Source organism: Plecotus auritus, assembly GCF_963455305.1.
Source record: "Plecotus auritus genome assembly, chromosome: 10".
Taxonomy (NCBI): Eukaryota; Metazoa; Chordata; class Mammalia; order Chiroptera; family Vespertilionidae; genus Plecotus; species Plecotus auritus.
Genome location: NC_137785.1, coordinates 15751877 through 15775836, shown reverse-complemented (window position 1 = coordinate 15775836; position 23960 = coordinate 15751877). Strand labels below are relative to the sequence as shown.

Below are 23960 nucleotides of genomic sequence, written 5' to 3'. Positions count from 1 at the left end.
TCAGTGGTTGAGCTTTGACCTATGAACCAGGAGGTCACAGTTCGATTCCTGGTCAGAGAACGTGCCTGGGTTGCAGGCTTGATCCCCAGTGTGGGGTATGCAGGAGGCAGACAGTCAATGATTCTCTCTCATCATTGATGTTTCTATCTCTCTCTCTCCCTCCTTTCCTCTCTGAAATCAATAATTTTAAAAAAAATATTCCAAAGTGGTTGTACCAACTTACACTACAAAAAACAGTATCTACACTAATAAAAGAGAAACATGCAAATTGACCGTCCCTCCGCTACACCCACCAGCCAATCAGGAGTATGCAAATTAACCAAACAAATATGGAGGTTAATTTGCATACGTAGGCGAGGAGCGAAGACTGAAGAAAGTGTAGAAGGAAGCCAAGCGCTGCAGAAGGGAGCGAAGCGGCGGAGAAGGGAGGGAATGAGGCAGCAGAGAAGGGAGCAAAGCCCACTAAGGCCACAGGAAGCCCTATTCTTGCAGGAATAGGCCCGAGGAAGCCCTATTCTTGTAGGAATCTTCCTGCAACGGGCCTCTAGTTATCAATATAAGAAACATTCAAACCTGTGAAAAATTTTTGTGAATTTATTTGAGCCAAACTGTCAACAAATGCCGGGAAGCAAAATCTCAACAGATTGAGATAATGCTCCAGAGAATGGCAGTTTTTTACTTTATTTTATGCATTACAATCAAAAGATGAGACATACATGCATTACATGAAATCCATTGGTGATAGATTGGGGAGGCAGGAGAAAGCAAGGCGGGAACTTCTGGGATTGGATAAAAGTGAAATGATAGACACATACTTCTTTTACACAGGTGGGTACAGGATAATTAACAATCAACAATGAACTCAATAACTATGAGGGAATTTGTGGTCTCTGAGGAGGAGCCCGTGCTTTGAGGGGTCCGGAAAAAGGAAAATAACTTTGACACTCAAAGATATGTTATTCTAGATGCAAAAAGACAACAGACAGACTCTGTTAGGGTAAAGATTGACCTTTGTCAGTGAAGATGCCGGCCCAGGACATGACTACCAAAAGTGTTCATTTCAGACCATCCTTTGTGGTTACTTTTGGTCTCTGAGTTTGCAAGTCCCCCAGGCAGGCTTCTCTGAGCTTGTCAGATTAGCATGTGGTCCCTTTTAATCCAGAGTATGACAGCCTTGGCATTTTGCTAAGTTTTTTTCTTTTTTGTCTTTTAAGTTCCTTTTAGCTTTTCTTGTGAGAATGTAGTGATATCTCAAATTAATTTAATCAATTTAATTAATTATAACCAATAGTGTTTAATATCTGTACATGTGATTCCTGATTGTAGCATTATAACCTACCAAACCACTGGTACCACTACGTCAAGAATAGAGGTTAATACCTTCTTTGCACATCATTGCCTCTCCCAAACCATTCTACCTCGCCCATTCTTCAAATACCCAGCTTTAATTCTCATACAGTTAAGATTATACCCAAGGTTACCCTCCTTCTTGCTTCTCCCTACTTCCCTTAAATTGAACATTTCCTAGTTTGAGATTAATTTTTAATTTCGTGGCTCTGTAATCATTGAAGACATTTAGACTTCAGGAAGTCATGCCTATCGAAAAATTTCTGCTGGTGGATTCAGGAAAGGGAAACACTAGCCCTCAGTGTAGTTATCCACGTTACCGCCTTGAGGGCGACAGGGCGAACCTTGTTCCCACGACTTTCCTGGTCCTGGTGGTCCATCTCCAGAGAGTACCGAGCACTTCCGCTTGAGGCGGGTGAGAATGCGGACCGAGTTCCCCGGCTTTCTGGGAAGTGTAGTCCACAGGTCCCGCAGAGACGCGGGCACTTCCGCATAGGCACCGCCGGGGCAGGGGAATTCTGGGAAGTGTATTTCAAGCGGTGCGCTTCCTCTCTGGGTGCACAGGTTACCGTCTGCATTCCCTGCTCTGGTGCTAAGTCGGCTCCGTGTTTGTCCCACCTTCCGAACTTCTCTGGATCCCGGTATAACCCGGCCGGCCATCGACTTAGGAGAAAGAGGTTGTATCCGAAAGCGGGGGTGTCAGGGCTTGGGCGGCAGGCATTCCCCTCGGCGGAGCCCGTCTGCGTTTGGGGCGGTCGGGTCCTGTATCTCCAGCGCTTTCCGCCTCCCCGGGCCGCGCACCTTCCACCCGCTCTGCGGTTTCCCGAGGTAGAACTTTGAACGAATTACCTAAATTTCTCTCTCCGATGTCTTTCTGTAAAATTGGGATGACATTACTATCTTCCTTAGTACAGTGGTTTGAGCATTAAACGGGAGTATAAATAAAAGTCTCCAGGCAGTTCTTAGCAGGTGGTGAGTGGTGGCTTCTTGTCAGTACTTTTTAGTTTTGGGAAGTGCTCATTTCCCTGAAAACCGTGGAGTCCGATGGGTTTAGAGCGCTCCAGCCGCGGTGCCCGAGGCATTTCCTTTGATCTCTGTAGGAAGCTAGACTTCCAAACCATTTCTGGCTGGAAAGGAGGAGGGAGTGGGGAAGGCACTATACATCTCTGATTTCTCGGACAGAGATGTTAAAAACAGGACAGGGTCCCAAAAGGAGTCAATTAGGCTAAGTCTCCTGTCACCAAACTGAGACTTACTGACAATTTCGGCACTCCCAGAAGTGGAATCTTAAACTAGTCAATCAGGAATCTCCAGATTAGCACTAGTTAGGTCAGCTGCCTGATGGACCTTTGCCATCCCCTATGGAACGTGACCTTGCAACACCCAAGCTGCTGCTTTGTTCTAATATAACTTCCTTATTCTTGCTCTATTCTGCATATTTACTTTATTTTTTATTTTTTTAACCTTTAAAATTTTATTATTATTTTTATTTTTTATTATTTATTTTTTTAAAACCTTTATGTTCAGATTATTAAAGTTGTTCCTTTTTTTCCCCCCATAGCTCCCCTCCACCCGGTTCCCACCCCACCCCACCCCATGCCCTTACGCCCCGCCCCCTCACTGTTCTCATCCATAGGTGTATGATTTTTGTCCAGTCTCTTCCCGCACACCCACACCCCATTCCCCCCCGAGGATTGTCAGTCCACTCCCTTTCTATGCCCCTGATTCTATTATATTCACCAGTCCATTCTGTTCTTCACATTTTTTATTCACTTGATTTTTAGATTCCCTTGTTGATAGATATGTATTTGTTGTTCATAATTTTTATCTTTACCTTTTTCTTCTTCTTCCTCTTCTTAAAGAATACCTTTCAGCATTTCATATAATACCAGTTTGGTGGTGATGAACTCCTTTAGCTTTTTCTTATCTGTGAAGCTCTTTATCTGACCTTCAATTCTACATGATATCTTTGCTGAGTAGTGTAATCTTGGTTGTAGGTTCTTGCTATTCATCACTTTGAATATTTCCAGCCACTCCCGTCTGGCTTGCATAGTTTCTGTTGAGAAATCAGCTGACAGTCATATGGGTGCTCCCTTGTAGGTAACTGTTTTTCTCTTGCTGCTTTTAATATTCTCTCTTTGTCTTTTGCCCTTGGCATTTTAATTATGATGTGTCTTGGTGTGGTCCTCTTTGGATTCCTTTTGATTAGGGTTCTCTGTGCTTCCTGGACTTGTAAGTCTATTTCTTTCACCAGGTGGGGAAGTTTTCTGTCATTATTTCTTCAAATAGGTTTTCAGTATCTTGCTCTCTCTTCTTCTGGCACCCCCATAATTTGGATGTTGGTATGCTTGAAGTTGTCCCAGAGGCTCCTTACACTATCTTCATATTTTTGGATTCTTTTTTCTTTTTTCTTTTCCGGTTGGGTGTTTTTTGCTTCTTCGTATTTCAAATCTTTGACTTGATTCTTGTGATCCTCTAGTCTGCTGTTGGATCTCTCTATATTATTTTTAATTTCAGTCAGTGTATGCTTAATTTCTAGTTGGTCCTTTTTCAATTCCTCGAGGGTCTCACTAAATTTATCGGCCTTTTCTAGGAGATTCTTGAAAAACCTTATAACCATGGTTTTGAACTCTATATCCAGTCATTTGCTTTCCTCCATTTCTTTCATTTGTGACCTGTTTCTTTGTCTCTGCATTTTGGTTGCTTCCCTGTGTGATAGAGTGGCTTTATGTCCTATAGGGCCCAGTGGCTTAGCCTCCCCAGTTACCTGAGGTGGACACTCTTGGTGCACCCCTTTGTGGGCTGTGTGCACAGTCTTGTTGTAGTTAAGCCTTGATTGTTGTTGGTATCACTGGGAGGAATTGATCTCCAGGCCAACTGGCTGTGAGGATCAGCTGTGTCTATGATGGGAGAACTTCTGTGCTGGAGACACCCTATGAGGCAAGACTTGCTTCATTGGGGCTTTGGTACTCACTGAGTCTGCCCCCTGAGTGTGTCCCTTATGGAACATGAGGAATTGTAATCTGGATGGTCCTACTCTGACCCCTGGGTACGCTGGCTCTTGGATCTCCAAGGAGGTGCTAATTTAGCCTCTGCCTGAGGCCACCCAGCAGGAGCTACAGAGAGATAGGCAGGTTCCTCTTCTTTGTTTGGGTTTTGGAGGTGCCCAGATGAGGCCCAGATGTGAAGCAGTGCAAGCTGCTGTGGGGCCTTGGGCCTTCTTTTGGATGTTCTGGGTCTCACTGACTCAGCTGCAGTTTGTTAGGTAAGTTTAGATTTCAAAGGACCAGGCCATTCACATGCAAAAGCCTCTGCGCACAGCTTGGATGGGGCGGAGTCTCAGGGCGGAGGAAACAGCAATGGCTTCCCATCAGCCCTGCCCTAAGAGGCCCCCGGGTCTCAGTGTCCCTTGGTAATTGCTGGAAGCACCTCTGAGAGAAAGCCGCGCTCGTGTTCTGCCCGCTGCCAGACAGTCCAGTTTCTCCCCATGTGAGTCTGCGTCCCCAGAGTCTCGCCCGGAACTGGCGTTCAGAGCAGTCGGGAGCTTGTGTCTCCCTCCTGATTGAAAAAGCCAGCCGCGTACTAAGTTTCCAGCCCTCTCCGCACATGCGCCTCCGTACCTCTGCCTTTACTTCCGCAGCTCCTCTGAGTCTCAGTGTGCTTTTCTCTTCCCTTCTAGTTGTAGAATTTCTACTTAGCCAGCCTTCCTATGGTTCTGGGTGATGTCCGTTTTGTCTTTTAATTGTAGCTTTGAAGTGGTTGTGCGAGGCAGCAAGTTCAGGTGTTTACCTATGCTGCCATCTTGGTTTCTCCTCTTTTACTTTATTTTTTAATCTTTATTTTAAAGATTTGTTGAGAGTATTACAGATGTCCCTCTTTTCCCTCACATTGCCCCTCCTTCTACCCAGTTCCCACCCACCCCAGGCCTTCACCACCCTATTGTTGGTGTCCATAGGTAATGCAAATAAGATTTTAGGTTAATCTTTCTCCATCCCTTCTCCTCATTCCCTCTGAGATTGGTCAGTATGTTCCATGTTTCCATTTTATTCATCAGTTTATTTTGCTCATTAGATTTTTGTTCATTTATTTTGATTTTTTGATACAATTGTTGATAGAACTGTATTTATTGCCATTTTATTGTTCATCTTTTTTTCTCTTTCTCCTCTTCCCTCTCCCCCTCCCTCTCCTCCGCCTTCTCCTTTTCCCCTTCTTAAAGAATACCCTTCAACATTTCATGTTATCCTGGTTTGGTGATGGTGAACTCCTTTAGCTTTTTCTTGTCTGTGAAGCACTTTATCTGACCTTCAATTCTAAATGATAGCTTTGCTGGGTAGAATAATCTTGGTTGTAGGTCCTTGCTATTCATCACTTTGAATATTTCTTGCTACTCCCTTCTGCCCTACAAAGTTTCTGTTGAAAAATCAGCTGACAGTCGAATGGGCGCTCCCTTGTATGTAACTAACTGCTTTTCTCTTGATGCTTTTAAGATTCTCTCTTTGTTTTTAACCCTTGGCATTTTAATTATGTTGTGTCTTGATATGGGCCTCTTTGGGTTCCTCTGAGTTTCCTGGACTTGTAAGTTTATTTCTTTCACCAGGTTGGGGAAGTTTTCTGTCATTATTTCTTCAAATAGGTTTTCAATATCTTGTTCTCTCTCTTCTCCTTCTGGCACCCCCATAATGTGAATGTTGGTACACTTAAAGTTGTCCCAGAGGCTCCTTACACTATTTTTATATTTTTTTATTCTTTTCCCTTTTTGCTCTTCTGATGGGGTGTTTTTTTGTTTGTTTGTTTGTTTGTTTTTTGTTTTTGCTTTCTCATATTCCAAATCGTTGATTTGATTCTGGAATCCTCTATGTTACTATTGAATCCTTGTAATTATTCTTTTTTTCTGTTAGTGTATGTTTAACTTCTGATTGGTCCTTTTTCATAACTTTAAAATTGTCACTAAGATCCTTGAAATTCTCATTAAGTTCCTTGAAAGTCTTGAACCTCTCATTAAGATCCTTGAGCAAACTTATAATCATTGTTTTGAACTCTGTACCTAGTAGTTTGCTTGCTTCCATTTCATTTCGTTCTTTTTCTGGAGATTTCTTCTGTTCTTTCATTTGTCACATGTTTCTTTATCCCGCATTTTGGCTGCTTCCATGTGTTTGTTTCTGTGTATTAGTTTGAGTTGCTATGTCTCCTGGAATTGGTAGATTGGCCATGTGTAATAGGTGTCCTGTAGGGCCCAGTGGCTCAGCCTCCCCAGACACCTGAGCTGGGCCCTCTAGGTGTGCCACTTTGTGGGTTGTGTGTGCAGTCTTGTTGTAGTTGAGTCTTGATTGTGAGGAGTTGAGCTCCAGGCCAATTGGCTGTGAGGACCAGCTGCGACTACAGTGGAAGAGCCACTGTGCAGGAGACACCCTTATGGATCAGGGCTTGCTTCAGTGGGGCTTCGGCGCTCACAGAGTCTGCCCCTTGAGTGTGTGGTGTGTGATGTGTAGAGTTGTAATCTGGTATAGTCTGAAGCTGTCCACCAGGTACACTGGCTCTGGGGCCTTCTGGGAGGTGCAAAGTCAGCCACTGCCTGGGGCCACCCAGCAGGAGCTACAGAGGGATCTGCAGATGGCTGCTATTTGCTATTTGTATTGGGCTTGGAGGTGCCCAGGCTAGGCCAAACTGTGAAGCAAGGCAGGCTGGTGCTAGTACCAAGTCTTGGGCATGTTATTGATAGATATGGGTCATGTTGACACCAGCTGCTTCTTGTTTGAGAGATTTTAGGAAAGTCTGAAGCCTGAACCAGAACAGGCCATTCAGATGGAAAAGCCACTGCAAACAACTTGGGTGGGGCTGCAAGTTGGATGGGGCAAGGTCTCAGGGAATCACCAGGGTGGAGTGAACAGTGTGAGCCTCACTGATGGAAACTCAGATTTGGCTGCCAGTCAGCTCTGGAATGAGGGAGGTCCCAGCATAGGAACAATGACCCCTTCGAGCACCCCTGTCTGGGAAAAAGCCACCCCTGTGTTCCTGCACCAATGCCAGAGAATCCAGTTCCTCCCCATATGTCCCTGGTTTCCCTAGTGCTGCTGCCCAGTGCTGGAGCTCAGAGGGAGCGGGACTGTGTAACTCCTGTGCTGGCCCTTTAAGAGGAACTGCCTGGGTCTCCAGCAGCCTCCATATCACTCAGCCACAATCCCTGGTGGTTTTTACACCCCAAAGATACAGGGACTTCTCTTCCTAGCCCTGGAACCCTGGGTGGGCATCTGGTGGGGGGCTGGGACCCCTTGCTCCTCAGGGGAGACCTCCACAGCCAATATATCTTATCCCTCCTGAGTTAAAAAACAAAAACAAAAAAACACATGTGTGTCGGACCAGCCTGTTTTGTGCCTCCGCCCCTCCTACTAGTCTTGATGCACTTTCTTTTTTACTTTTCTAGTCGTAGGACTTCCATTCAGCCAGATTTCAGGGGGTTCTGAACGATGGTTGTTGTGTATTTTAATTTTAACTTTGAAGTGGTTGTGGGAAGATGTGAGTACCGGCATTTACCTGCATCACCATCTTGGTTCTCTCTGCTTATTCCCATATATAGTTAATCCTCGTTCTCACATCTAGCTTACTTCCTGTCTCTGTATTTTTCAACCTTTTATTTAAATGGGATACTACAATATGTGGGCTTTTGAGACTGGGTCTTTAACTTACAATGTTTCAAGATCATGTTGTTGTACAGTGGTCAGCAAACTGCGGCTTGCGAGCCACATGTGGCTCTTTGGCCCCTTGAATTTTTAGCAAAGGCCAGCTTAGGAGTACCCAAATTAAGTTAATAACAATGTACCTACCTATATAGTTTAAGTTTAAAAAATTTGGCTCTCGCCCTGACCGGTTTGGCTCAGTGGATAGAGCGTCAGCCTGCGGACTGAGGGGTCCCGGGTTCGATTCCGGTCAAGGGCGTGTGCCTTGGTTGCGGGCACATCTCCAGTGGGAGGTGTGCAGGAGGCGGCTGATTGATGTTTCTCTCTCATCGATGTTTCTAACTCTATCCCTCTCTCTTTCATTCTGTAAAAAATCAATAAAATATATTTAAAAAAAAAAAAAAAAAGAAAAAAAAATTTGGCTCTCAATAGAAATTTCAATCGTTGTACTGTTGATATTTGGCTCTGTTGACTAATGAGTTTGCCGGCCACTGTTGTAGCATATATCATAATTTCATTCCTTTTTATTGCCCATGAATATTTTATTGTGGATATACCACACTTTCCCTATCCATTCACCCACATAAGTGTACATTTTAGTTTTTCCTGTTTGGGGTGCTTATGAATAACAGTTTTATAAACACTTAGGTGTAAGTTTTTGTGTGGAATTATGTTTTCATTCCTCTTAGATAGATACGTAGAAGTGGAATTGCTTGATGATTGGTAACGTTAGGAATAACTTTTTGAGAAACTGCCAAAACTGTTTTCCACAATCTTGTGTTTCTTATCAGATACTAGAAACCATTTTTTGTTGTTTTTTTAGAAAACAGTTGTCTATGGTAATTTAAAAATTATTGCTAAAGTTACACGTTATTAGGTAAGACAGTGAGGCAGAGTCAACAGATTTTTCAGAAGTTATGACTGACCTTCACAGAACAGAACAATCACTTCAGAAGTACAGGTAGTATACAGTGTCTTTTGGTAGTGATCACATATAACAATTTCATATTTAAAATACCATGTTTTTGAAAGGAAACCAAGATGGCAGCATAGGTAAACACCTAAACTGCTGCCTCGCACAACAATTTCAAAACTACAACTAAAAGACAAAACGGACATCATCCAGAACCACAGGAAAGCTGGCTGAGTGGAAATTCTACAACTAGAAGGAAAGAGAAAAGCACACTGAGACTCAGAGGAGCTGCAGAAGGCAGAGGTACTGAGACGCATGCACGTGAAGAGGGTTGGCAACTGAGTATGCAGCTGGCTTTCTCAAGCGGGAAGGAGACAAAAGCTCCTGACTGCACTGAACTCCAGTTCTGGCCGAGACTCTGGGGACCCAGACTCATTCGGGGAGAAACTGGACTGTCAGGAAAGAGAAAAGCACACTGAGACTCAGAGGAGCTGCAGAAGCCAGGGATACTGAGACGTGCGTGTGGAGAGGACTGGCAACTGAGTACGCGGCTGGCTTTGTCAAGCGGAAGGGAGACAAAAGCTCCGGAAGGCACTGAACTCCAGTTCTGGGTGAGACTCTGGGGGACCCAGACTCATTTGGGAAGAAACTGGACTGTCTGGCAGCAGGCGAAACTTGAGAGTGGCTTTCTCTCAGAGGTGCGTGCAGCGATTACCGCAGGACACTAAGACACAGGGACCTCTTAGGGCAGGGCTGACTGGGAAACCAATGCTGTCTGCTTTGCCCTAGGACTCCGCCCCGAGACTCCGCCCCATCCAAGCTGAGCACAGAGGCTTTTGCAAGTCTTGTCTCATAAGGGTGTCTCCAGCACAGAAGTTCTCCCAGCGTAGACACAGCTGATCCTCACAGCCAATTGGCCTGGATGTCAATTTCTCCCAGTGATACCAACAACAATCAAGGCTTAACTACAACAAGACTGTGCACACAGCCCACAAAGGGGTGCACCAAGAGTTTCCACCTCAGGTAACAGGGGAGGCTGAGCCACTGGGCCCTATAGGACACCTAGCACACAAAGCCACTCTATCAACTCAGGGAAGCAGCGAAAATGTGGAGACAAAGAAATAGGTCACAAATGAAAGAAATGGATGAAAGCAGATGACTGGATATAGAGTTCAATACCACGGTTATAAGGTTTTTCAAGAATTTCCTAGAAAAGGCCGATAAATTTAGCGAGACCCTCAAGGATATGAAAAAGGACCAACTAGAAATTAAGCATGCACTGACTGAAATGAAAAATACAGAGATCTAACAGCAGACTAGAGGATCGCAAGAATCAAGTCAAAGATTTGAAATATGAAGAAGCAAAACACACCCAACCGGGAAAGCAAAAAGAAAAAAGAATCCAAAAATATGAAGATAGTATAAGGAGCCTCTGGGACAACTTTAAGCGTACCAACATCCGAATTATGGGGGTGCCAGAGAAGAGAGAGAGCAAGATACTGAAAACCTATTTGAAGAAATAATGACAGAAAACTTCCCCCACCTGATGAAAGAAATAGACCTACAAGTCCAGGAAGCGCACAGAACCCCAAACAAAAGGATTCCAAAGAGGACCACACCAAGACACATCATAATTAAAATGCCAAGGGCAAAAGACAAAGAGAGAATATTAAAAGCAGCAAGAGAAAAACAGTTAGTTACCTACAAGGGAGCACCCATACGACTGTCAGGTGATTTCTCAACAGAAACTATGCATGCCAGATGGGAGTGGCAAATATTCAAAGTGATGAATAGCAAGAACCTACAACCAAGATTACTCTACCCAGCAAAGCTATCATGTAGAATTGAAGGTCAGATAAAGAGCTTCACAGATAAGAAAAAGCTAAAGGAGTTCATCACCACCAAACTGGTATTATATGAAATGCTGAAGGGTATTCTTTAAGAAGAGGAAGAAGAAGAAGAAAAAGGTAAAGATAAAAATTATGAACAACAAATACATATCTATCAACAAGTGAATCTAAAAATCAAGTGAATAAAAAATCTGATGAACAGAATAAACGGGTGAATATAATAGGATCAGGGGCATAGAAAGGGAGTGGACTGACAATCCTCGGGGGAATGGGGTGTGGGGGGTGCGGGAAGAGACTGGACAAAAATCGTACAACTATGCATGAGGACAGTGGGGTGGGGTAAGGGCAGAGAATGGTGTGTGAACCGGGTGGAGGCTAGCTATGGGGGAAAAAAGAGGAACAATTGTAATAATCTGAATAATAAAGATTTATTAAATTTTAAAAAAAGGTTAATAAAGGAATCTTTTCTATAAATTTGAAAAAAAAATACCATCTTTTTTACTCTAGCTATAAAAATACAAAATCCTTTTAGTATTTAAAGTGCTTTCCAGCTCTGAAGAGTTCAATTAAATTGGAACTAATATTCTCTCAGTTGTATATATGACACAATTGAGGAAAAGAGATGTTATTAATTTGCCCAAGACAACCCATCTCAGTGAGGTGCTGAACTAGGATTTGAACCCATATATTGCTGCCCCAGAGATGATCCTTGCTCTGGACATTCTATTGTCTCAGTTTGTATCATATCAGAATCTCATTTGTGACCTTGGGTAGCACAAGGCAGTGTTGGAGATGGTGCCAGTGTGTGTGTGGTGCAGGGGTGGAGGCCCTGCTGAGATTTCGCCAAGCTGTGCACAGCAGCAGCCACCTCAAGGAAGGGGCTCCTTGGCTAATTCACAGTAAGTGTTCATGGAGGTGAGGAACACCCCGGTCACCCTTTCATGTCCTTTTTCTGTCTTTTCAGACACTACCAGGCACAGGTCTGCCTGCCAGGACTCTCCACATCTCCGTCAGGAACCTACATTTGCAGAAGTAAGAAGAAAAGAATGACTGCATTTAAGGTGCATATGGTTCACCTTTTTTACTGTTAAAATTCCATCTCACTACTCAGAAGATCACGTGTTTTTGCCTTTCCTGAGATGGCTCAGGGAGAACACCAGGCATTTACAGGCCTGTTTACTTTGTATTTGCTTTTAGTGTTGGTTTTATTTTGTCATTATTCATTTTACTTCCAAAATGTGTGGACAAATTAATAGAAATGACCACAAGTTCTCCAACTTTATTACTTCGCTGCTGGGACATTAACCATTATTTTCTCATATTCTCTTCCTCGTGTAGCCATAGCTTAATTAATACTCACAATTACATCTAATACTAAATAGGGCTTTTTAATTTAATATAACATTTACTTTTTATGATTATGTAGTATTTCTATTATTAACACACTTTTTAATTTTTAACTACTTACCACTCATCGACATTAAGGTGGTTTAGGAGTTTTGTTGTTTTAAGTAACATTGCAGTGACAATTTTCCTACCTGCAACTTTTTTTCTCCAAAAAACTCAGTTCTCCAAATAACATGCCTATGTGTTGTCCTCAACATACTAGGAGCTTAATGTTGAAAAAGTGCATTGATACATGCCCCATTGGAATTTTATAGATAGAATATTCAAATCTGGCATAGCACAGTAGGCACAAATATTGTTGGAGATTTTCACTCAGGAGGGGCTAGATTCTGTCTTTCCTATGTCTGAGTCAGATCCTACATGTCTTTTACTTACTCATCTACTCTTTTTAAAATATATTTTGATTGATTTCAGAGAGGAAAGGAGAGGGAGAGAGAGACAGAAACATCAATGATGAGTGATCCCCTACTATGGATCAAGCCCACATCTTGGGCATATGCCCAGGAAATGGAACAGTGACCTGGTTCACAGGTCGCTGTTCAACCACTGAGCCACACCAGCTGGGCTACTAATCTACATTTATTCCTGCATATAATAATTCTTTTTTCAAAGTAATATATAACCTTATGTTTGTGTGTATGTTTTTAAATAATAGACTATTTTTTAGGGCAGTTTTGCATTCACATTAAAATCCAGCAGAAGATACACAGATTTCCCTATACCTCCTGCCCTCACACATGCACAGCTTCACCTATTTTTTTTTTCTGTTAATCCTCACCTGAGGATATTTTTCCATTGATTATTTTATAAAGAGAGTGGGAGCAGGGGAAGGGGAGAGGGAGGGAGAGAGAGAGAGAAGCATCGATGTGAGAGAGACATCAATTGGTTGCCTCCCACAAGCGTTGAGATGGGGGCCAGGGAAGGAACCTGCAACCCAGGTACATGCTCTTGACTGGGAATCAAGCCCTCGACCCTTCAGTCTGCAGACCGACATTCTAATCACTGAGCACACTGGCCAGGGCCTCTCCCATTTGTAACACCCCCCACCAGATTTGTACATTCGTTAGAATTGATGAACCTGCATTGACACATCATTATCACCAGAATCCAGACTTTACATTAGGGTTCCCTCTTTTTTGTTTAATAATGTATTTTTTATTGATTTCAGAGAGGGAGAGAGTGATAGAAATATCAATGATGAGAGAGAATTATTGATTAGCTGTCTCCTGCAAGGCCCCTACTGGGTGTGCCATGACCAGGAATAGAACCATGACCTCCTGGTTCATAGGTCAACGCTCAACCACTGAGCCACGCTGGCCAGGCTTAGGGTTCACTCTTTGTGTACATTCTGTAGGTTTGGACAAATGTATTACGGCATGTCCCCGCCATTATACTCTCATACACAGTAGTTCCATGTTCTGAAATCCCCTTGTGCTCCACCTCTTTATCCTTCTCTTCCTCCCGCCCCTGGCAACCCCTGATCTTTTTAGTCTGCATAATTTTACCTCTTCCAGAATGTCATGTAATTGGAATACCCATAAGTAACCTTTCAAACTAGCTTCTTTTACTTAGTAATATATGTTAAAATTACCTCCATGGCTTTTTGTAGTTTAACAGCTCATTTCTTTTTAGCACTAAATTATACTCTGGTCTGGATGTACCACAGTTTATCCATTCACCACCTGAAGGGTATCTTGGTTGCCTCCAGTTATAACCTAAGGTATAACCGTGGTTAAAGATGTCCACTCTAGCCCTGGATGGTGTGGCTCAGTTGGTTGAGCATGGTCCCGGGCACCAAAAGCTTGCTGGTTCGATTCCTGGTCAGGCCACATGCCCAGGTTGCCGGCTCCATACCCATTAGGGGGCGTGCAGGAGTTAGCTTATCGATGTTTCGCTCTCACATGGATGTTTCTCTTTCTCCCTCTCACTTCCTCTCTCTTTAAAAATGAATTAAAAAATACATATATTTTTTAATTTTAGAAGACGTTTATTAAAGCTAGGGACAATGAAACAAAGGAAGGGCTGGGGAAATGAGTGTAGGCTGGTCTGCTTTGGCTCACTAAGAAGTCAGAGAAAGGGGGCCATGGGGACAGGTTCAGGGGGTTTGCCTGAGATGAACTGCCACCACCCATTGCTGCCCTGGTTGCAAGCCTCATAGGGTCCCTTAGAGTTTAGGAGATGCACACCTTTCTCCTGACTCCGGCAGCCAAGGCCTGCGGAAAGCCCGCCTCCTGGGCCGGAGGTGAGAGGCTGAACCCGGACTCCATCGTGAGCCTCATGGCAGCCTGGTGCACGTGGACCCGCAGCCCCCTCACTTTCCCCATGTCTCGGGTTGAGACCCACAGTGGTCCGGAAGCCGTGGGGCGCACGAGACGAGCCTGCAGGAAGATGCTGGGGCGGAAACTGGATCTCAGGCAGCTGGGTTTCCAGATCCTCCCTGCAGTGGCTGCGCCTGAATAAAAATACTTTTAAAAAATGTCTAGTCTTGCCCTGGCCAGATAGCTCAGTTGGTTAGAGTGTTGTGCCAATAAACCAAGGTTGCGAGTTCGATCTCTGGCCAGGGCACATACAAGAAGCAACCAGTGAATGCATAAATAAGTGGAACAACAAATTGGTGTTTCTCTCTCAAATCAATAAAAAAGTAAAAGTCCAGTCTTGCTGGATATGCCAGGCACTTATTCCTTTGAGCTACTGGATAAGGAGTTTTTTAAAATACATATATATATTTTGATTTTTTACAGAGAGGAAGGGAGAGGGATAGAGTTAGAAACATCAATGAGAGAGAAACATCGATCAGCTGCCTTCTTCACACCCCCTACTGGGGACGTGCCCGCAACCAAGGTACATGCCCTTGACCGGAATCGAACCTGGGACCCTTCAGTCTGCATGCCGACGGCTCTATCCACTTAGCCAAACCAGTTAGGGCTGGATAAGGAGGTTCTTGATTTCATGTTTCACTTAAACAGGTAGAAACTGAGAAACCTGCTTAAGTCATACAGGAAACCAAGCAAGGGTCAAGGAATATTAGCCATTCTGTTTGAAAGAACACATAGACAGCATCTGCTCAGTGCTGGTTGAGTTTACATGTGTTTGGTGCTGTAGGAGGAAGTGACGTTCAAGGACGTGGCTGTGGTCTTCACGGAAGAGGAGCTGGGGCTGCTGGACCCGTCCCAGAGGAAGCTGTACCGAGACGTGATGCTGGAGAACTTCCGGAACCTGGTCTCAGTGGGTGAGGACAGGCGCTCTGTGACTGAATGTCAGCTCCCAGGAGTAGCTTTGTATCCTTGGGTGTTCAAGGCTTTGGAGCCCTTGTAATGGTTCCCTGAGTTTGGGGATCTGACTTTTCTAATATACAGTGGACACAGCGAGTGAATTATTTTGGTTTTTACCAACAGGCAAGTTTGTGTTTTGTTAAGGAATTATAAATGCACAGTATACTGCTCTGTCTTATCAATTTTTGACTCTATCATGAGTTTTAAAACCAATTGAGACCTATTCTCAATTTTTTTTTAATCCTCACCCAAGGATATGTGTTTTTTTTTGTTTGTTTGTTTTTTTTAAATATACTTTATTGATATTTTACAGAGAGGAAGGGAGAGGGATAGAGAGCTAGAAACATCGATGAGAGAGAAACATCGATCAGCTGCCTCCTGCACACCTCCCACTGGGGATGTGCCCGCAACCCAGGTACATGCCCTTGACCGGAATCGAACCCGGGACCCTTGAGTCCGCAGGCCGACGCTATATCCACTGAGCCAAACTGGTTTCGGCTCAAGGATATGTTTTTATTGATTTTTAGAGAGAAAGAGAAACATTGGTCGGTTGCTTCCCACATGCACCCCGACCTGGGATTGAACCCAAAACCTAGGTACATGCCCTAACCGGGACTCGAGCCTGCAACCTTTTGGTGTACAGGACGATGCTCCAACCAACGGAGCTATCCAGCCAGGGCCCTACTCTCAGTTTTTAGGGAAATAAAATTAGATAACTAATTCTCTCACACTCTTCCAAAATATTCAAGGAGGAAGTATTTCCTAGCTCATTCTACATATGTGTATGGGTCTTTTTAAAATTTTATTTTGACAGTATGTTTATTAAAGCTGGGGACAGGGAAACAAAAGAACGACTTAGGGTAGAAGCAACGGAGAGAGCCGAGGCCGTGCTCTGCTTTGGCTCTAGGAATGCTGTAGGGAAGAAAGGAGCCACGGTGGGGCCACTGTTAGCTCACTGAAAAGTCAGAGGAAAGGGGGCCTCGGAAACAGGGTCAGGGGGTGAGCCCCGGATGAGCTGCTGCTGTCTGTTGCGCCCCTGGTCGCAAGTCTTGTGAGGACCTTTAGGGTTTAGGAGAGAAAAGTAAGGATGCACACCTGGGAGGGAAGAAAGGCATGGGGGGTGCTCCAGAGATAACCCACCTATATGGGTCTTGACAAATGGCATTTCTTCACACTGGTCATTTAAAAAAAAATGTTTGAAAAACACTGCTTCTGATTACTGGGAGAGTATGCAGTGGGAACCTAATTTTCCAGGAAAGTTTACCTAGCATGTTTTGGTGTTAAGCACGTGACTTTGCATGTTCACCGGGCATCAAACATTCAAATAAGACATGGCCCACTTAGTAAGGGGAGAAAAGTTTTGGATGGTGAATATGGCAATTCAAAGAAAAGGGAATTCAGCCCTGGCTGGTGTGGTTCCGTTGGTAGGAGCATTGTCCCATGTACTGAAAGGTCTCAGGTTCGGTTTTTGGTCAGGGCACATACCTGTGTTATGGGTTCGATTTCTGGCCCCAGATGGAGCATGTATGGGAGGCAACCAGTTGATGTTTCAATGTTTCTCTCTCTCTCTCTCTCTCTTCCCCTCTCAATGAAATCAATGAAAATGTCATCAGGTGAGGATTAGAATTTTTTAAAAATTCTTTTATGGTTGTTTTTTTTTTTTTCCTTCCAACCACTTAAAGTGGCTCTTGGAGTCTGGAGTCCCCGGTGGTCACCCACATTGTCCCCCTTGCTGTTCCTCAGACCTGCCAAGGATGCTATATATTGCCTGTTGCTGCTGTAACAAATTACTATAAACAGCAGAGCTAACAACAACATTTGATTATATTTTAGTTCTTTAGGTGTGAAGTGTGACGTCTTACTGAGCTAAGTCAAGGTGCCTGCAGGGCTGTGTGTCTTTCTGGATGCTCTAGGAGGGGCCCTTCCCCTTGGGTTGCTAGTATCTAGGACCTTCCCAATTCCTTGGTTCTTGTTCTCCTTCCTCTGTCTTCAAAGCCATCAATGCTGCATTTCTAACCATTCTTCTGGACTTTTCCTCTACCACTCTTCTGACTGTCTCCCACCTCTTGGAACCCTTCTGATTGGTCCCTCTGAGATAATCCTGGATGCTCTTCCCATTTTTATGGTTAGCAACCTTAATTGCATCTACAACCCCATTCTTTACTGTGTAAATAACACGTTCATAGGTTCTGAGGATTGGACATGGACATCTTTCAGGGACCATTGTTAAGTATACGACACAAGCTTTTCCTTCAGGGTCCTTCACTTCCTTCTGCCTGGAATGCTCTTTCACCCCAAATACTCCTGGCCCTTTCTTTCTTCTTTCATTGCCTGCTCAGTTTCAATATCATGACACAGGCCTTCTGACCACACTATTTAAAAGACAATTCTGTTGCCCGGCTGGCATGGCTCAGTGGTTGAGTATCGACCTATGAACCAGGAGGTCATGGTTTGATTCCTGGTCAGGGCATATGCCCCACTTGCAGGCTCGATCCCCAGAGGGACCAATTTGGTTATAATTCTCCCCCTGTAGATTATATTCCACATGTATATATTCCACAAATATAACCAAAACAGAAGAGGTAACTGAAATATTTGCACAACCGAGGCATGTGCAAATATTTGGTTCTATTTGTTTTGGTTGGGTATCAACACAGAACAATAAGATGAACTACACATATTACGTAGAATTTACTTTGCATATATAGATACAAACAGCTCTAGGTTTTTTACGTATAGGATTGTAAAGAGTTTAGCCAGCTACAGAGTTTAGAGGGACAGTTTACACTTCTCCTCCTGCACTTGACACCAACTGCACATTTGGGGGGTGGGGGTTCCCAAACTACCTTCACTTTGAATGAGTCTTTAGGTGGCCTAATAGAACTCACTGAATGCTGTTATACTCATGGTTAGTGTTTGTAAAGGGAAGGATTCACCTTACAATTAAGTAAGAGGAAGGGCACGGGAAAAGGGGTCTAGAGAAGAGCCAGACACAGAGCTTCCACTGTCCTCTCTGTGTGGATCAGGGACGTGTTACTGTGTTACTTTCCAACATAAAGGTGTGAAATTGCACAGGGTATTGCCAATCAGGGAAGCTCACCTAAGCCTCAGTGCGATGGGGTTCCGTCACAGGGCCAGTATACCTTGAATAGTTTTATGAGGTTATTCTGTCTCTTGATTCACACCACCAGGTAACGGAAAGCTTTATCCACAATCACAATCTGGTCTTTCTGGTGTTGTTAGCCTCATTCCAGAATCATATTGTTATACCAGCCACTGTGACCCCAGGCCCTCATATCTTTCCCGACATGACATTTCACATGCTTAGAGCTTCTCTCTCAGAAATGGAAAGCAAATGCCAGATCCCTTTTTGGGTAAGATATCTAATGTAAGGATGTGTAACGTAAATCCAAATATAGAAAGTATTGATTATGTTACTGCTTTTCCTTAAAATTTGATTCATACTTCATTGTGTATTTGCTTCATAATTTTCTATCGAAGACTTTACACTGATTATAAAATTCAACAGAAACAGCAGCTGATTAACATGTATCATATTACTATATTTGTTATGAAGTCTTTGATTTCTAAGTTATACCTCACATAGGAAACTTGGTGTGGTTCTAAATTTATTTCATTGATGCTTAGTGGAGAAGAACCTGCTGGACTACTACTTAGTTTCTGTAAACCAGATACCATGACACATATCCAAAGGACATAGTGAATACTCTGGATTTATTGAAGTCTCATGCTCTACCTTAAATGTGAAATCTTGAAGACAATGAACAAAGTCTTCATTTATCCACATCTTTAAATTCTCTCTTCTTATAGGAGGCAATATCCAATATGAGATGGAGACTGTTCCAGAACTAGAACAACATGAAGAACTTTCCTGCTGGCAAATATGGCAACAAATTGCAAGTGACCTAATCAGGAGTCAAGACTCCATGATCAAGAGTTCTCAGTTCCCTAAACATAATGATTCAACCAGCCAGGTTGGGGCAGGACTATCTATAACTCACACAGGCCAGACACCTCACTGGGGAAATGAATGTAACAAATTCTTTTATGATATCTTCAACTTTGATCTTCATCAACAAATACACTCAGGAGAGAAGTCTCATACATGTGGTGAGTGTGGAAAAAGCTTCTTTTATAGTTCAGCATTCCGTATTCATCAGAGAGTTCACTTGGGAGAGAAAAGCTATAAGTGTGATAAGTGTGGTAAGGAATTCAGTCAGAGCTCACGTCTGCAAACCCATCTGCGAGTCCACACTGTAGAAAAACCATTTAAATGTGAGCAGTGTGGGAAAGGCTTCAGTCGTAGGGCAACACTTAGTGACCATTGCAAATTACACTCAGGAGAGAAACCTTATAAGTGTGAGGAATGTGGGAGGACCTTCCTTCATGCTTACCATCTTTACAACCATCAGAGAGTCCACACTGGGGAGAAACCGTTCAAATGTGATATATGTGGGAAGAACTTCCGTCAGAGGTCAGCACTTAATAGTCATTGTGTGGTCCACACGGGGGAGAAACCTTACAAGTGTGAAGAGTGCGGGAAATGCTTCAGTTGGTGCTCACATCTTCATATCCATAAGAACATTCACACGGGACAGAAATCATACAAATGTGACAAGTGTGGAAAGAGCTTCTACTCTAAGGCAGATCTTTATTACCATCAGAGGATTCACACAGAAGAGAAGCCCTATAATTGCGAGGAATGTGGGAAGAGCTACAGATGGGCCTCACATCTTCTGGCCCATCAGCGAGTCCACAGTGGAGAAAAACCATTCAGATGTGAAGAGTGTGGGAAGAGATTTGGTCGGAAAGCATACCTACAAGCTCACCTAAAAGTCCACACAAGAGAAAAGCCATTCAAGTGTGAGGAGTGTGGGAAGAGCTACAAGACAAGCTTGGATCTTGAAGTGCACCGGAGCATCCACACAGGAGAGAAACCATATACATGCTGGGTGTGTGGTAAGCACTTAAGTAGGGCCTCACACCTGAAACTTCATCAGAGAGTCCACACTGGAGAGAAACCGTACAAATGTGATGTGTGTGGTAAACTTTTCAGTCAGTTTTCACATCTACAGTCTCATCAGAAAGTTCACACAAGGGAGAAGCCTTACAAGTGTGAGGTATGTGGTAAGCACTTCAAGTCAAGTTCATACTTTAAAATTCATTACAGAAGCCATGCTGGTGATAAATTTCATCCATTCTCAGAAGAAGGAAAACCTTTGTTTCATTAAGTGAATGTTTCAGCCATAGCTCAACATATCCCAATGATTCTGAGACTACACAAGTGGTGCGGTGGGGGCCTGAGGGCAGGGAGCGTGTTTGCTGCTGAACCTACACAACCTTAACATTGATTAGCACTTTGTATATGTATTCAGCACTCGTTTGTTAAATCAGTCAAGGGAAGAAAATATGTAATATTTAAAAACTATCTGGAAGAGGAAACCTGCAAAAAACAATTCAGGGAAACAAACATGAGTTGAAATACAGAAGTACACTGGGTCCTGCCCGCCACAGCATTATTTTGGTAGTATCCTTGCAGTTGGCTCCTGGCCTACCCTCTGGCTCTGTTCTGAGGTTGGGTTCTTATTATTTGGGTTTCTGTCTGGTGTTCCGTTAGTATATATAGTATAAATTCATCTTTTGGTTTTTCTCACAGTCCAAACAGTTATAACTTTGCAATAACTGGCTACTGCACATATCACAATTGACATTTTTCAACAGTGTTAAGGCAAGGGTTCAAAGTAACCCATTAAAAGGGTCAGATATAGCACCAGTGATAATAGTTCTCGTAATCATGAATTCATTGAATTTTAAGTCTTTGTTTTTCCATGCAGGCTTTGATATGACTGCCTTCTAATTGTAGCATGCATTTCTTTATCTTCTTTTTTTTTTGGGGGGGGGGATGGGAGTAGGGGTTAATCCTCACCTGAGGATATTTTCTATTTTCCATTGATTTTTAGAGAAAATGTAAGGGAGGGAGAGAAACATCGATGTGAGAGAGACACATTGATTGGTTGCCTCCCGTACGCACCCCAACCAGAACTGGAATCTAACCTGCAACCCAGGTATATGCCCTTGACCAGAAATCAAACCCGAGACCCTTCAGTGCTTGGGCTGACGTTCCAACCGATGAGCTACACCAGCCAGGGCTTGTAGTATTTCTTTTGTCAAACTTCTCTGGTGGGGGCTATGCCAAATTTGAAGGACATTTAGTATCTCAACTTCCTATATTCTTCCCTTATCCCCATGAAATAAATACCAGAAAAAGTTGTTGGGATTTGGTAATTTCATCAAATGTATTCATTACTGGCATAGGAATGCCATTTATTTTTTTTTTAATATATATTTTATTGATTTTTTACAGAGAAGAAGGGCGAGGGATAGAGAGTTAGAAACATCGATGAGAGAGAAACATCGATCAGCTGCCTTCTGCACACCCCCTAATGGGGATGTGCCCGCAACCAAGGTACATGCTCTTGACCGGAATCGAACCTGGGACCTTTCAGTCCGCAGGCCGACGCTCTATCCACTGAGCCAAACTGGTTAGGGCAGGAATGCCATTTACATGCTTTTTTTTTTTTGGTAAAAACACATCTTTGGAAAATCAGATATAACAATGTGTAATTTAGAAGTCATAGTTTAAGAATTTAAGATTATGAGATTCAAATAATGAAAAATGAATACCACATCAGTAATGCCACACAATTTTTAGAATGGAAATAACAAGTGTTCGTCAGTAAAAATTTATTTAAATTATATATTTCCAAAATAACTTGGAGTCATTAAAGTGATGGCAAGGACATGTAATAACAGAAGAAGAACATAATATGGGCTTTGTGAACTTGGACTGTGGCCTTCATAGAATTAAGTTCATAAATCTGTGTATGTGTGTATACAAATAAAATGTGGAAAGTGATACTCGTAGTAATGATCTTCTTTAGCAAGAAGTATTTGGCGGCATTTCCATTTTTAATCCCATTATGTGTTTTAATTTCTCAATGAGCATCAATTTGATCAAACTGGTAAATTATGTATAATGGAATTTGAAAAATGATTAATATGAATCATTTACAGTTATGGACTCCTAATAAGATTGTGCTATATTATCATATAAGATCAAAATTAAGGAATAGGACTCCATCAGTATTCAAAATTTTTTCTGGTTATTTGAATACACAAATAAGTTAATGCATGTGACACATCTTTAGGCATAAGCCAGGGAGCCGGCAAATACTGGAGATAGATATAAAGGGATACACATTTTGTGGAGGTTAAAAAGAATTCTGTACTTTTTTAAAATTGATTTTTTTAATATTTTTTAGAGCGAGAGAGAGAGAAACATCGATGTGAGAACAGTACATCTATCAGCGGCCTCCTGCACACCCTCTACCAGGTATCAAGCTCACAACCCTGGCATGTGCCCTGACTGGGAATCGAACCAGCAACCTTTTGGTGCATAAGACAACACCCAACCAACTGAACCACATCAACCATTCAGTACTTCTTCTTTTTTTTTAAAAATATATTTTTATTGCCCGGCCAGCGTGGCTCAGTGGTTGAGGGTCGACCTATGATCCAGGATGTCACGGTTTGATTCCTGGTCAGGGCACATGCCTGAATGAAGAATAAAGGGAGTGACTTTTTATCTCCCAACCCCAAATTATCCTGTAAATTCTTATGGACACAATCCTTCCTTTCCTGGCTGTCAAGGAACTGAGGAAATCCTTGGCAAAGTTTGTCTGTTATAATCTCTAAAGAATTTTTTGCATAGTTTGGCAAGGGAGTCCAAAGACCAGTACTTTTGTGACCCACTAGCTCTGTCTGTTGCACCCATCTCTCAGTGTCACTCCATCATGGCTGGCTGGAACAAGGTTCAGAGTTCTCTCTCCAGTAGTTGCCAAGCCTACTTAGACCTGGTCTGGATGAATGAAACAATTATCTCCTGGATCAACGCAGCAAAGAAGGATAAACACTGGCTTTTTCTTACCTAAACAGGAGAAAGCTCCTGGCTGAGGTGTGGCCATGGTGGGCTGTGGCTGTGGTGGTGGCTGAATGATACAGGGGGCACCAGACTATTCTAAACAGAACCAGCCTGTCCTCCAATGAAACAAGGAACCCACATACCAACTGAGTATTCACTTTCGAACAGGTCACCACCAATAAAACAAAATGACTCAACCCTAAGCCAGCCCCAGAAGAGAGATACTGTCCCTTTCCTGCTGGAATTTCCTGGTTCATTGGTACTTAACATTGTCCCATCGGCTATGACTACTCTTTATTCCCTTCACTCTGGCAGGTCTTTGTTGGAGGGACAAGGAAAGGCCCCTGGATAAGTTGGAATGGTCCAGTGTTGGCAGTGATGCCCCTGCACACACAGGGTGGGTCTGTGTGCCCATCCTTGCCAGAGCTCCCACTGAGTTGGACTGGCTGCTCAGTCTTTTTTGGATCAGTTGTCTCACTGAGTGCCCACAGGGCC

At 43.2% G+C, this 23960-nt stretch overlaps 1 protein-coding gene across 1 annotated transcript; it reads left to right on the top strand.

Annotated features, from left to right (window-relative positions):
* The first annotated feature begins 1916 nt into the window (after positions 1 to 1916).
* Positions 1917 to 22393, top strand: LOC308235072 (uncharacterized protein). The gene is made up of 4 exons (XM_080643714.1): positions 1917 to 2024; positions 11749 to 11845; positions 15294 to 15420; positions 19295 to 22393. The coding sequence occupies exons 2-4, from the start codon at positions 11831 to 11833 to the stop codon at positions 20713 to 20715; spliced, it is 1563 nt and encodes a 520-aa protein (XP_080499840.1). The 5' UTR covers positions 1917 to 2024; positions 11749 to 11830; the 3' UTR covers positions 20716 to 22393.
* Positions 22394 to 23960: the final 1567 nt, after the last annotated feature.